This window comes from Amphimedon queenslandica, unplaced genomic scaffold, assembly GCF_000090795.2.
Source record: "Amphimedon queenslandica unplaced genomic scaffold, v1.1 AMPQUscaffold_13514, whole genome shotgun sequence".
Taxonomy (NCBI): Eukaryota; Metazoa; Porifera; class Demospongiae; order Haplosclerida; family Niphatidae; genus Amphimedon; species Amphimedon queenslandica.
In genome coordinates this window covers 704,287-716,743 of record NW_003546250.1, presented here as the reverse complement: position 1 = coordinate 716,743, position 12,457 = coordinate 704,287, and the positions used below count along the sequence as shown (strand labels likewise).

Sequence of the window (12,457 nt, the reverse complement as noted above, 5' to 3'; positions counted from 1 at the left end):
TATCATCTGGCTCTCTCTATCTCCAATTGGACAAGTTTCACTGTCATTGAACAAGATGCTGTGTCGAGGCCTAAGCCTTAGAATGTCGGACGTAGGAAGAGCTCTTCTGCTCTCATGGTGAGGATTTCTGTGATGTGGTTAGAGTGAGGTGTGTCTAGAGACTTCAGTGATCTAGGGTTTCAACCATTATAAAAGGAGCTTGGTGTAGAGTTGAAACAGTCAAATAGCTATTATATAGTCTTGGGCTCCTTGACTGTCATTGGCTTTGCTGCTCAGTGCAACTGCTCCATTGATATGGCTTGTAACTTCTACTGGCTGTCCTTTCTCCTGTATGCATTGCTTCTGCATGATGCATGTCCACAGTCCATTGAAGGGAGTGGAATGAATGATAGCAATGTAGAGCCTTGGTAATTTAGTCTGCATGCATGCATGCACCAGTGATGTGCTGCAGCATGATTTAGGGCTAGCTTGTATATATACATGTAATTAACACCTTTCTCAGTTGTTTTTACATGCATAATTATGACACTATTTTTCTTCTTTTTACAGGGCCTTTATCTCTTTTACAATGGATGAAGTTACGCCATTCCCCAATCACATCATATGCCTGTACATTCCAGGGCTCAATGATGTACAGAGAGATCTGTGCATTCGGTATCCAAAACTCGTCCCTATCATTATTCAAGAGGTTCCACCGCTGTTTTACAGTGAGTGTAGAGAGCAATTTAAATATGAAAGATGGAACTGCAGTGAAACCATTCCACCGATTGCTGGAGACCTCTCAAAAGATTTGAAAAGATGTAAGGCATGCAAGCATGTGTACACAAGGGGAGTGATGAGAGAGCTGGGAAGGAAAATGATGTATACATGCATGCACAATAATTAGGAGTATTTAACTCTTTTCCAATATCAACAATACAAATGAGTGACATGTAATTTAAGCAGCATTCCCAAGATAAAACCACAGCCTGAGTACATGTATGAATAGCCTCCATGGCAACCTTTATACCTGTCATCATTGTTCTTTTATCTCTTTCTCTCCAAACACACAAACACTTGCACTCACAGTATCCAAGGAGACAGCCTTCACGTATGCTTTGACCTCTGCTATAATGGTCCGTGTCATAACAAAGGCATGCTCAGATGGACGCTTGCAAAACTGCTCGTGTGACACAAGTCGACAAGGACAGACCTCCCCTCAAGGCTGGCAGTGGGGAGGCTGCAGTGATGACGTGGGATTTGGGGTAATGCTCACTAGAGCTTTCCTGGACACTCGTAACAATGCGACCAACAAGACTGGGAATGAGTTAGAGGCATCACTTGTCAACCTTCACAATAACGCAGTCGGAAGAACGGTAAGAAATTACACATCATGCCTCACTACACATAAACAGAAGTGCATGCATTTTAAGTGCACATGAATGCATGGACAAATACTATTGCTACTATATTGCATGCATAGCTACATGCATAATTGCTTGCATACAAAGAGTAACTATTACTACTGCATGCATATCCTGCAGTAATGTTAAGGATATGCTTCAGTAAACAGCTACATGCATAGTTTCTGTGTACATACTTTAATGACAATAATTGTTCTGTCTCTAAGTGCATGTATTGGTCCTGTATGCATACTGTGCTATATATGCACTTAAATGTGGCAAAACACTGATTATAATCCAATTTCATTAACACTTCTTTTAATTGAATTCACCAATTACCACTATTGTTAAAATATTTCCTCATTGTCATTGACACTATTGCTATTCTTATTCATACACAGGTTGTTTCGGATAACATGCAAGTGAAATGTCGCTGTCATGGTGCTTCAGGTTCCTGTGCAACGAGAACATGCTACAGTCAACTCCCAACAGTGCGTGACATTAGCACTGACATGAAAATAAAATACAATCACTCAGTCAAAGTTACAGCTCATGTCAATAGAGGTACAACTGTTTTAAGATCCACGAGCAGCTCTAACACTGAAGCTGTCTCTCCACCAGTTGATTCACTGGTGCATGTCAAAAACTCTGTCAAGTACTGCATTAGGCAGAATGACTACACTGCAAACAGAAGCTGCATACCACAGAACATACTAACTCAAATTGAGAGCAATGAAGCAAATCCTACTCATTATCCTGGCTATCCACTACCAGCTTGTGAGTCACTCTGCTGCAGTGGAGAATATGAGACTGAGGAATACACTGTTTCAACCACTTGCTACTGTCATTTTGTATGGTGCTGCAAGATCTCATGCGAGGAGTGTGAAAAGACACTGACGAGATATAAATGCACTGGGTAATGTGATTTCAAGGCTCAATCGTTTTCTCTTCTTTCTGTGTCATCTCTTTCTGTTTGATATTACTGGAATAAACTATATTGAAGTAGCTGTACAATTTGTGTAGTAGGAGTAAAATACATTATTATTATTATTATTATTATATCATTGGGCACTACTCTCAGCAGAGTAACAAACAATATACACACACACATACTGTATACATTATATGAGATGTATTGTTCAATCAAGTACAAGCACTTTATTATGTTGTTGTTTATAATTTGTGATCAATCATTCATTTTATTTAAACATTCTTCATTTAATAAACAAACATAACATCATCATACAAAGATGAACTAGAGCTGTATGTGGGTTATTATTAAAAGGGAGGGAGAGAGGGAGGGGGAATGAAGAAAGGGTGTGGTATTCAAAATGAAAAATATACCAAGAGTTACATACTAGCTCTTTTTCTTCTTCAGTCTTAGTTTTCCATTTTTGTCTATCTCTACCTCACAGCCTAACGAGTCTTCCAACTGACTAGCAACATTGATGCTTCCTTCTCCTTGATTTCCTCTCTTCTCTATATTTCTTATTATTTCTTGATTAGCTGGATTCCCTTCACATATATTACGAATGGCCCAAAGAGACCACTGTTGTATATCTAAAAGAGAGAGAAAGAGTGAGAGAGAATTATAGGCTCAAGAAAAGAGAGTAGTAGATACAGTGAATAGAAAGAGATACAAATGAAGGAAAAAATAGTTTTAAGTTTAAATCACTGAATATTATGACTAATTACGACTAATAATGACAGAATTTAAAAGCAGCAGCTGACAGCTGTAGCAGATTCCATGCCTTAAAACAATAATTCTGATTTACTAAACATGTCTCTAGGACTTGATGCGTGTAAACTAAATACAATGTAACACATGTAAGTGTATGAAGCTTTAGCTCAGTTGTACTCTTGCTACGTGGAATTCCCCAAACGGCAAGTAGACATATTAAATATCTAGGACACAGACAAAACTAAACTAATTATAAAGAGGCATTACTAATAAAAGATAATAAATCAATATTGTAGTATTTGCCAACACAAAATCATTTGGTAGAACATGCATAGATTAGATACAGATATAGTGCACTACATAAAGCCAAGATTGCATAATCATAATCCACTATACAGCCAACAATCCTACCAATCTCTTTCAGAGCATACTGTACACATAGGCTATACTATATAATATCCTATGGAATGATTCTATGCATTGAGCCAGTAAACACAGGTAGGTTGGTCTTTGTGTGTGTGGTTCAAGGACTGTCATATAATGTATTTGTATTTGGCCACCAGGAATCACAGTGGCTAGTGTACTGTGGTGACATGGTCGACAGATAATAAGATATTTTTGCTAATCTTCAAATGAATGTCATTGATTGAGTAGTAACATGGGATAATATGTCACGCTTTGTGATTTTTCACAAAACACCACATACTGCACTAATTGTTTTGCAGTAATTTAAAAATCACAATTAGAATATTTTAAAATTTTGGAGAGACAGGATAGCCCCAAGCAAATAATAGCATAGACCAGGATCTGGACAAAGGAAAGTGACATGAGACTAGCCGCTCTGGGATTTATATTCTGATTATAATGGGCAATTAACTTATTGAACTTATTCACAAAATATAGTACTTATACAGAATGTGTGTGTGTGTGTGTGTGCATGTGTGTGTGTGCGTGTGTGTGTGTGTGTGCGTGTGTGTGTGTGTGTGTGTGTGTGTGTGTGCGTGTGTGTGTGTGTGTGTGCGTGTGTGTGTGTGTGTATGTGTGTGTGTGTGAACTTACATGGATTCATGTGTTCAATGTTGCACTGGTTGAGAAGAAGTGGAATAGAATCATGAACCTATACAGTAATATGTAAAAATGTTATTATTGATAATATGAAATGTACATGGCATTATTGTTTGTAAAAAGTTTCCTATCAAAATTGAATCTTTACAATTTTTAAAGTTGCTCAAAAACTGGGCTTAACCCTGTACTATAGTACAGGGTATTTTGTCAAAAAAGACTTCAAAAGAATTTTCCACTTTTATAATTTTTCTGATACATAATACATATATTTATGTTACATGTACTTATTTTCATAATTTGAGCTGATTTCGATTAAAATTGGATTAAAAATGTTTTAATTGCTCCAAAATCTGGCAAAAGTCCCCTGTATACTATAGGCTGGCATTTCATCAAAAATTGCTCCATAAAATTTTATGGCTCTAAGAGAATTTGACACGAGAACAGCTGAAGTGCAAGGACCTCAATGACCAGGCTACATGATTCGATTTATGAAGTTTAATAATTAACATTTTACCTGATCTTGGTTCTTCTTGCATTGATAGCACAAATTCCCAATCAAACGAACCAGATCTCTTTTAATCCCGTACAAGGGATGAGCAGTCAAATCACTAGAAGAGGAGAAGGAGGAGTGACTGACATTTCTAGCAGACTCAAGGCTACCATCAAGTTTTGACAAAGAGGAAAGAAAATCTATTGAAATAATAACAAGAGCACATAATAATAAGTAGCAATTAATGCTACACATAGTACTAAGAATGCTGGACAAACTTTTAGAACCATACTTTATGTTATATTATTACAACAATAATAATTGTTCACCCCTTGTCTCTTATAATAATAATAATAATAATAATAATAATAATAATAATAATAATAATAATAATAATAATAATAATAATAATAATAATAATCCTTACCAATTGAAGAATGAAGGATTAAGCTCTCCTTTTCCTGAATTACTTGTAGGAGACTGTGACAAGAAGAAGACTGACAGAGTAGGCCAAGAACAGATACCAAGTGCTTCAAAGTAATAACTGCACTATCTTCCAATGACCGATAAGTAGATTCAATACATTGCAATGATGCCAAGAGCTCTTTATGGTCAAATAATAATTGTGTCACTAGTAATTGGTACTGGTCCATTAAGTAATGCAGGTTTGAGTGAGAATGTAAAACTGATTGGAAGAATGATTGTGCTTTTGAACGAAGAAGGAAAGCTTCATCATCTGCCACTAATGACTCTTCATCCTCTCTTGATGAGTCAGGTACTGGAATCAACAGAAACAAGGCATATAAAGGTAAAAAAAATTAAATAACAGAGAGAAAATAGAGAGTGAATTACCTCCTAATTCATCACAATAGGCCAATAAAAACTCTAACAGTGACACCCTGTAGCAATACAAGCAATCATATTACTCAAAACAAACACATATACATACTACATTAAACATTTCAAATACGCACGCGTGCGTAATTAATTGGCATGCCTGTACCTTTCCCTGGGGTAAGATGAGAGTGTGCTGTGGCAAAGTGTAGAGAGTGGTGCGATTGATAGTAATTCCTCAAGCACTAAAACCCTAAAAATGTCAAATATTAAGACGGTAGCCAGCACAAAGGAGCTCTCAGACACAATGACATGTTTTTTTAGCTACTACATGTTATCCTAATTACTGCACACAAGAGCATGACGGGGTTGCCTCAGAGATTACTATAAAATTGTCAAACAAACCAAATTCCAGCCCAAAAAGCATCACAACACATTCTCCATCTATTTATATATGATTGGCTAATAGATGTTTTTCCATGCATGTACAAACAAGCATTATAATTGGAATAATTGACTGGTTACATAGATGTATAATGGCTATTACAGTATAGTACAAAATAATAGTAATGAATATAGCATAGTATAGGATACTATATATGGTAGATTATTTTTTATACTATTGTTAAGTATTGCAGAGAGTAATACACAAATATACACACACACACAATAAAGTAAAGTATTGATAATTTATTGATTCTTGTGGTTGGTGAGCAGCTAATGTAATAAATTAAGCAAACATGCAATCAAAGAGGTACCCAGTTAAGCTATAAAGCAGCTATTCTCCACCTGTGACATTTCTTTTACGAAAAACAATAACAAGCAAAGGGTAAATGACATAGCAGTAATTGTAAGAAATTACGAGCCCCTTTCTCCCACGAATCTTTCCAGTCAGTCTGAAAGACTATGGGATACATTGAAATGAAGAGATTCATAATGAGAGAATGAGTTGGAGTGCACAACAAACAAACGCTTACGCCCATTCTGTCCCTGACTCCTTCAAAGTCTTCAAAGAATTTAAAATTAAGCTAATAATGGTACCATCAGTGTCAACAAACAGTGACTTCCTAGAGAAAAAAAAGAGGATAGAAAATAGCAAATAAAGAGAGAGAGAGAGAGATGAGGTGCTATAGCATAAAGAGAGACAAAGGTTTGCCAAGTGTAGCAAGACACATTTATAAGTTTGTCTACTTTCAAGGGTAAACATTTACCAGCTGGTATTATAATTAAAAATTAAAACTATAATTATAAACTGGAGGGGAGGCCAAGAGTTTGACGTCACCAATAAAAGCAAACATATTATTAGCATTTGTAATGAGTTGTATCACAACACATTCACACACACTATTGATGATCACTGTGACATATTACATTCTTTCCTGAGCATTTCCTCTAATGCAATTAAATATTACCATGCAGGTGGCCTCGAAAATGCTTGAACTATTCATTGAAAGCAAAGACCTATAAGAGAAAACGAAAAACAAGCAATTAAACTCACATTAACTTCAAGTTACAGCCTGCACTGCAGCCTGTGTAGTGTTATTACTTGAAGGCAATGGGATATAAGGCATACCAGACTTCTCCCTGACTGCTGTCATTGGTTACACAAATGTTACCAATGAGTTGAGTAAGGCATGCTACTACAGGCCCATACTGATCTGTGTATAAAGAGACAGGAAGCAATTACTGAGTAAGGACACACACATACACAATATTCGAATGACTGCATATTTTACATGCAGACATAAGCAAAGGCAGACTATAAGATATGCTGTGCATGCTAACTGTACATGCACTGTCTTTTACTCCCTCATTATATAATTGAGTTATTACTTTAGCACATTAAGTGTTATGCCTTGATCCTATATTTTAGCTTTATCACAATCTTATGTTGTACTATGCATGATAATAATTGTGAGTATCAACAATCAAAAAACAAGAAAAATGTCACAGATTAGGTATAGTCCATAATGAATAAAAACTAGACTTATTATATACTTGGATACATATCAGCGCCATTATGTCACACAAGACAATTCCATTCACATACTTTGTGCATGAAATCAGAAGGTTGTAGCAATTTATGCTTAAAAACATGTACACACAGCCAAAGTTTCTTAATGTTCATTGATGCTCATGAAATTGTTTAAACTTTGAAATTAAAAATACAAATGGGGTAGCAATTTTCATTGCTGGTCTGCATTTTAGTATGCTGGTCTATATTTTAGTATGCTGGTCTGTGTTTTAGTATGCTGGTCTGTGTTTTAGTATGCTGGTCTGTGTTTTAGTATGCTGGTCTGTGTTTTAGTATGCTGGTCTGTGTTTTAGTATGCTGGTCTGTGTTTTAGTATGCTGGTCTGTGTTTTAGTATGCTGGTCTGTGTTTTAGTATGCTGGTCTGTATTTTAGTATGCTGGTCTGTATTTTAGTATGCTGGTCTGTGTTTTAGTATGCTGGTCTGTGTTTTAGTATGCTGGTCTGTGTTTTAGTATGCTGGTTTATGTTTAAGTATGTTCAAATAGCCTTGATCTTAAATACTCCACTTACTCACATAGTTCAAAATTGTCATTGTTCCATAAAATAAACCTCTTCAGTTCATCTAAAAACTGGGTCTGACTACAAACAACTTGATTAATAACTAATTATAATTTATAAAACATTTCAACTGCTGAGTACTGACCCAATTTGATTCTGATTTCTTTTAACTTGAGCACAAAGATTACGTAGTAATTTAAATACTAAAACAAGAACTGCTAGTTGTTCATTACTAGGAGCACCAGTGCCAGTACAGATCACATCAATGCAGTAACAAGCTATGCACTTCAGGATGTCAATCTGTTCATATGTAAATGATTCTCTGCGTATTGTACAAATAATACAACGAGTTTTCCACATTTTACCTAATTTTTAGATCAAGTGAGAGATTTAAAAGATCATTGAGAGTCTGCTGACTGATCGAAAGAGGCGACTCTCTAAATTGTAAAGTAAGATTGGACATCAAAGCCTCCATTTGTCACAACTTAATATGGGTAGGCCAGCCACACCTTTGGTAGATCTAGTTAACGCCCACGCAACAAGCCCTTTGCAAAAATGGAGTATTGGAATCAAGCAGCAGATGTCTTTATGTCTGATCGTTTCTGTCTCTACAGGAACATAGCAGCTGTCATTGGTACTGCTTATGTGCTTCGTTTCTTATTAAAGAAGTTGTGGGCACTGAGTGGTGGGTTTTGTGCTTATTTCTTAGCTCCTTGGGGCATATCAAGAATTAATATAAAGAAATATGGCTCCTGGGCAGGTTAGAAAAAGATAAATTTACTGATTATTTAATATGTTTATTATGTATATACATAGTTGTTACTGGAGCATCTGAAGGAATTGGAAGAGGATATGCTCTTGAGGTGAGAGAAGAAATAGAAAACTAATGAGGTCATCTTTTAACAGCTAGCAAGACAAGGTCTGAACGTAGCCATAATGAGTCGCTCAAGAGAAAAACTAGAAAAAGTTGAGGAAGAGATCAGTAAGTGTACAGTCAAATCAATGATTTGAATCATTTCAATATCAAGGATCAAAGTATAATCGTGATGTTCGTGTGATACCAGTTGATTTCAGTGAAGGACAAAGTGTCTATGATGATATACAAGCAGAGATATCTGATCTGGATATTGCTATTTTAGGTATACTGCCTTTAAAATGAATTGAATACTATCAGTATCATTATCATCATTATTATTGCAGTTAATAATGTTGGCACTGGTACTGGTAATGATTTATTTTTTGGTCAAGTTGATCCATTAGTAAGTTTAATATTACGATCTTGATTGTTATTGTAGTCAATAGCAACATCGTAAAGTTATTGAGCTCAACTGTCAGTCAATGATACAAATGACTCATCTTGTTCTGCCCAAGATGTTGGAAAAGTAACTAGACTATTAAGCTAATGAACACTTCCAATAAATTTTTTTCAGAAAGAAAGGGATTATTGTTAACATTGCTTCTGTAGTTAATCTGTTCCCTTTGCCATTGTCCAATGTCTACTCTGCATCTAAAGTATTGTTATTCTCTTTTAGTGGATTACTGACTTTTTATTCATATTCTATAGATATTTGTTCTCTATTTTTCAACTGCACTTCAAACTGAATATAAGAGCAAAGGTATTATTGTTCAGGTAATGCTATACTTAAATAATTCCTTATGGAATTAGAGTGTGTAATAAGTTACCTGGAGAATATATTTACCCAGTATAAAGATACCAATATACTATAGTGCATATTGTACCAAAAATGGCTACGAGAGAATTCTTTACTTTTATATTTTTTTCTGATACATATACATGTTTAAAATAATGTTGTGTGGAAATTGGAGCTCATTTTGATTAAAATTAGATTTAAAATTAAAAAAAAATTTATGCACCTTTGTGACATGGTAACTCTTTATGCAGTGTAACTCACCTGGTTATGTTGCCACTCAACTTATTGGATTGAAGAAAGCAACATGGTGGGCAGTTGATCCTGTTGCCTATGGACGATCTTCTGTTGCAACCATAGGACTACAGCATCACACTAATGGTTGTCTATACCATGTAATACAAGTAAGGGAAATGGAATTAAAATTACTAATTTTTCTTTTTTTGTAGGCATTTATATATAAGTCACTATTGGGGCAAAAAACATCTATCATTATAATGCAAGTTTGGGGAAAATTTAAGCAGAATTGGACGAAATAAGTTGAATGAAAAGAAAACTCTGTTGTAATATTTTATGAGACGTTGTAGTAATAAGTTTTTAAAATTTTAATGTCAATAAGACAAGAAACCACACCTTTTAAATGGAGTTTTGGCAAGAGTAAATTCTAAAAAATGTGTTCTTCCTACTGGAATCAAGCAGTAGATATCTTTATGTCTGATCGTTTCTGTCTCTACAGGAACATAGCAGCTGTCATTGGTACTGCTTATGTACTTCGTTTCTTATTAAAGAAGTTGTGGGCACTGAGTGGTGGGTTTTGTGCTTATTTCTTAGCTCCTTGGGGCATATCAAGAATTAATATAAAGAAATATGGCTCGTGGGCAGGTTGAAAAAAAGATAAATTTACTGATTCTTAAATATGTTTATTATGTGTAGTTGTTACTGGAGCATCTGAAGGAATCGGAAGAGGATATGCTCTTGAGGTGAGAGAAAAATAGAAAACTAATGAGGTCATCTTTTAACAGCTAGCAAGGCAAGGTCTGAACGTAGCCATAATGAGTCGCTCAAGAGAAAAACTAGAAAAAGTTGAGGAAGAGATCAGTAAGTGTACAGTCAAATCAATGATTCGAATCATCTCAATATCAAGGATCAAAGTATAATCGTGATGTTCGTGTGATACCAGTTGATTTCAGTGAAGGACAAAGTGTCTATGATGATATACAAGCAGAGATATCTGATCTGGATATTGCTATTTTAGGTATACTGCCTTTAAAATGAATTGAATACTATCATCATCATTATTGCAGTTAATAATGTTGGTACTGGTATTGGTGGTGAATCATATTTTAGTCAAGTTGATCCATTAGTAAGTTTAATATTACGATCTTGATTGTTATTGTAATTAATAGCGACATCGTAAAGTTATTGAGCTCAACTGTCAGTCAATGATACAAATGACTCACCTTGTTCTGCCCAAGATGTTGGAAAAGTAACTAGACTATTAAGCTAATGAACACTTCCAATGAATCTTTTTCAGAAAGAAAGGGATTATTGTTAACATTGCTTCTATACTATGTTTGTTTCCTGTACCATTATCCACTGTCTACTCTTCATCAAAAGTATTGTTGTGCCTCTTGTGTATCATTTACTGTCCACTATTCTATAGATATTTGTTCTTCATTTCTCAACTGCACTTCAAACTGAATATAAAAGCAAAGGGATTATAGTTCAGGTAGTGATAATGGCTGAGAGAGATTTAATTAAAAACTACCTATTCTATGATGTATTGTAACTCTTTATGCAGTGTAACTCACCTGGTTATGTTGCTACTCAACTTGTTGGATTGAAGAAAGCAACATGGTGGGCAGTTGATCCTGTTGCCTATGGACGATCTTCTGTTGCAACTATAGGACTACAGCATCATACTAATGGTTGTCTATACCATGTGATACAAGTAAGGGAAATGGAGAGATATACTTAAGTTAATATTCTTTTTTGTAGGCATTTGTACTTAAGTTGCTACTGGGACAGAAAACATCTATCAATGTAATGAAAGTTTGGGGGAAAATAAAGCAAAAATGGGCAAAATAATGAACTATTCATAGTATGTTGTATGACACTTCAAAGTTTAAATCAAATCTATTAAATCATGCAAATTTAAATAGCCACACCTTCAGTAAATTCAGTTGTCACAAACGCAAAATGGAGTACTGGAATCAAGCAGTAGATATCTTTATGTCTGATCGTTTCTGTCTCTACAGGAACATAGCAGCTGTCATTGGTACTGCTTATGTGCTTCGTTTCTTATTAAAGAAGTTGTGGGCACTGAGTGGTGGGTTTTGTGCTTATTTCTTAGCTCCTTGGGGCATATCAAGAATTAATATAAAGAAATATGGCTCGTGGGCAGGTTGAAAAAAAGATAAATTTACTGATTATTTATAAATATGTTTATTATGTGTAGTTGTTACTGGAGCATCTGAAGGAATTGGGAGAGGATATGCTCTTGAGGTGAGAGAAAAAATAGAAAACTAATGAGGTCATCTTTTAACAGCTAGCAAGGCAAGGTCTGAATGTAGCCATAATGAGTCGCTCAAGAGAAAAACTAGAAAAAGTTGAGGAAGAAATTAGTAAGTGTACAGTCAAATCAATGATTCGAATCATCTCAATATCAAGGATCAAAGTATAATCGTGATGTTCGTGTGATACCAGTTGATTTTAGTGAAGGACAAAGTGTCTATGATGATATACAAGCAGAGATATCTGATCTGGATATTGCTATTTTAGGTATACTGCCTCTTAAATGAATGACACTATCATTATCATCA

General features: G+C 35.1%; 3 protein-coding genes across 14 annotated transcripts in view; 2 read left to right on the top strand and 1 right to left on the bottom strand.

Moving 5' to 3' along the window:
- Positions 1–55: 55 nt before the first annotated feature.
- On the top strand, positions 56–2,612 carry WntB (wingless-type MMTV integration site family). 3 transcript variants are annotated; one of them, NM_001279275.1, is given in 4 exon segments: positions 56–117; positions 550–800; positions 1,069–1,355; positions 1,784–2,304. In NM_001279275.1, coding segments are annotated over 4 exon segments (1,119 nt in total). In that variant the 3' UTR covers positions 2,303–2,304.
- On the bottom strand, positions 2,580–8,496 carry LOC105315356 (ataxin-10-like). 3 transcript variants are annotated; one of them, XM_020002636.1, is made up of 12 exons: positions 8,352–8,496; positions 8,132–8,308; positions 8,003–8,067; positions 6,999–7,110; positions 6,824–6,913; positions 6,430–6,519; positions 5,622–5,705; positions 5,471–5,517; positions 5,046–5,396; positions 4,643–4,818; positions 4,123–4,180; positions 2,580–2,942 (listed from the first exon to the last, which is right to left on the bottom strand). In XM_020002636.1, the coding sequence occupies exons 1-12, from the start codon at positions 8,459–8,461 to the stop codon at positions 2,740–2,742; spliced, it is 1,563 nt and encodes a 520-aa protein (XP_019858195.1). In that variant the 5' UTR covers positions 8,462–8,496; the 3' UTR covers positions 2,580–2,739. The 3 variants fall into 3 exon arrangements, with proteins under 3 accessions (XP_019858195.1, XP_019858198.1, XP_019858206.1); XM_020002639.1 differs by lacking the exon at positions 8,352–8,496 and having other exon boundaries at positions 7,999–8,089; positions 8,132–8,214; XM_020002647.1 differs by lacking the exon at positions 8,352–8,496 and having other exon boundaries at positions 7,999–8,067; positions 8,132–8,208.
- A 30-nt stretch (positions 8,497–8,526) lies between these two features.
- Positions 8,527–12,457, top strand: part of LOC100636816 (very-long-chain 3-oxoacyl-CoA reductase-like) — a 4,865-nt gene continuing 934 nt past the window's right edge. Inside the window, exons 1-10 of one of the 8 annotated variants that reach the window (XM_011409967.2) lie at positions 8,527–8,746; positions 8,803–8,849; positions 8,893–8,968; positions 9,015–9,125; positions 9,187–9,245; positions 9,289–9,368; positions 9,417–9,498; positions 9,551–9,616; positions 9,890–10,039; positions 10,085–10,280. In XM_011409967.2, the coding sequence (XP_011408269.1) occupies positions 8,542–8,746; positions 8,803–8,849; positions 8,893–8,968; positions 9,015–9,125; positions 9,187–9,245; positions 9,289–9,368; positions 9,417–9,498; positions 9,551–9,616; positions 9,890–10,039; positions 10,085–10,174 (966 nt within the window). In that variant the 5' untranslated portion in view covers positions 8,527–8,541 and the 3' untranslated portion in view covers positions 10,175–10,280. Of the gene's footprint in view, positions 8,747–8,802; positions 8,850–8,892; positions 8,969–9,014; positions 9,126–9,186; positions 9,246–9,288; positions 9,369–9,416; positions 9,499–9,550; positions 9,617–9,889; positions 10,040–10,084; positions 10,518–10,568; positions 10,616–10,657; positions 10,734–10,779; positions 10,891–10,939; positions 10,999–11,041; positions 11,122–11,169; positions 11,252–11,298; positions 11,365–11,436; positions 11,587–11,633; positions 11,810–12,457 lie in introns of those variants that run through there. The other 7 variants (XM_020002689.1, XM_020002684.1, XM_020002679.1 and 4 more) reach the window with 7 other exon arrangements.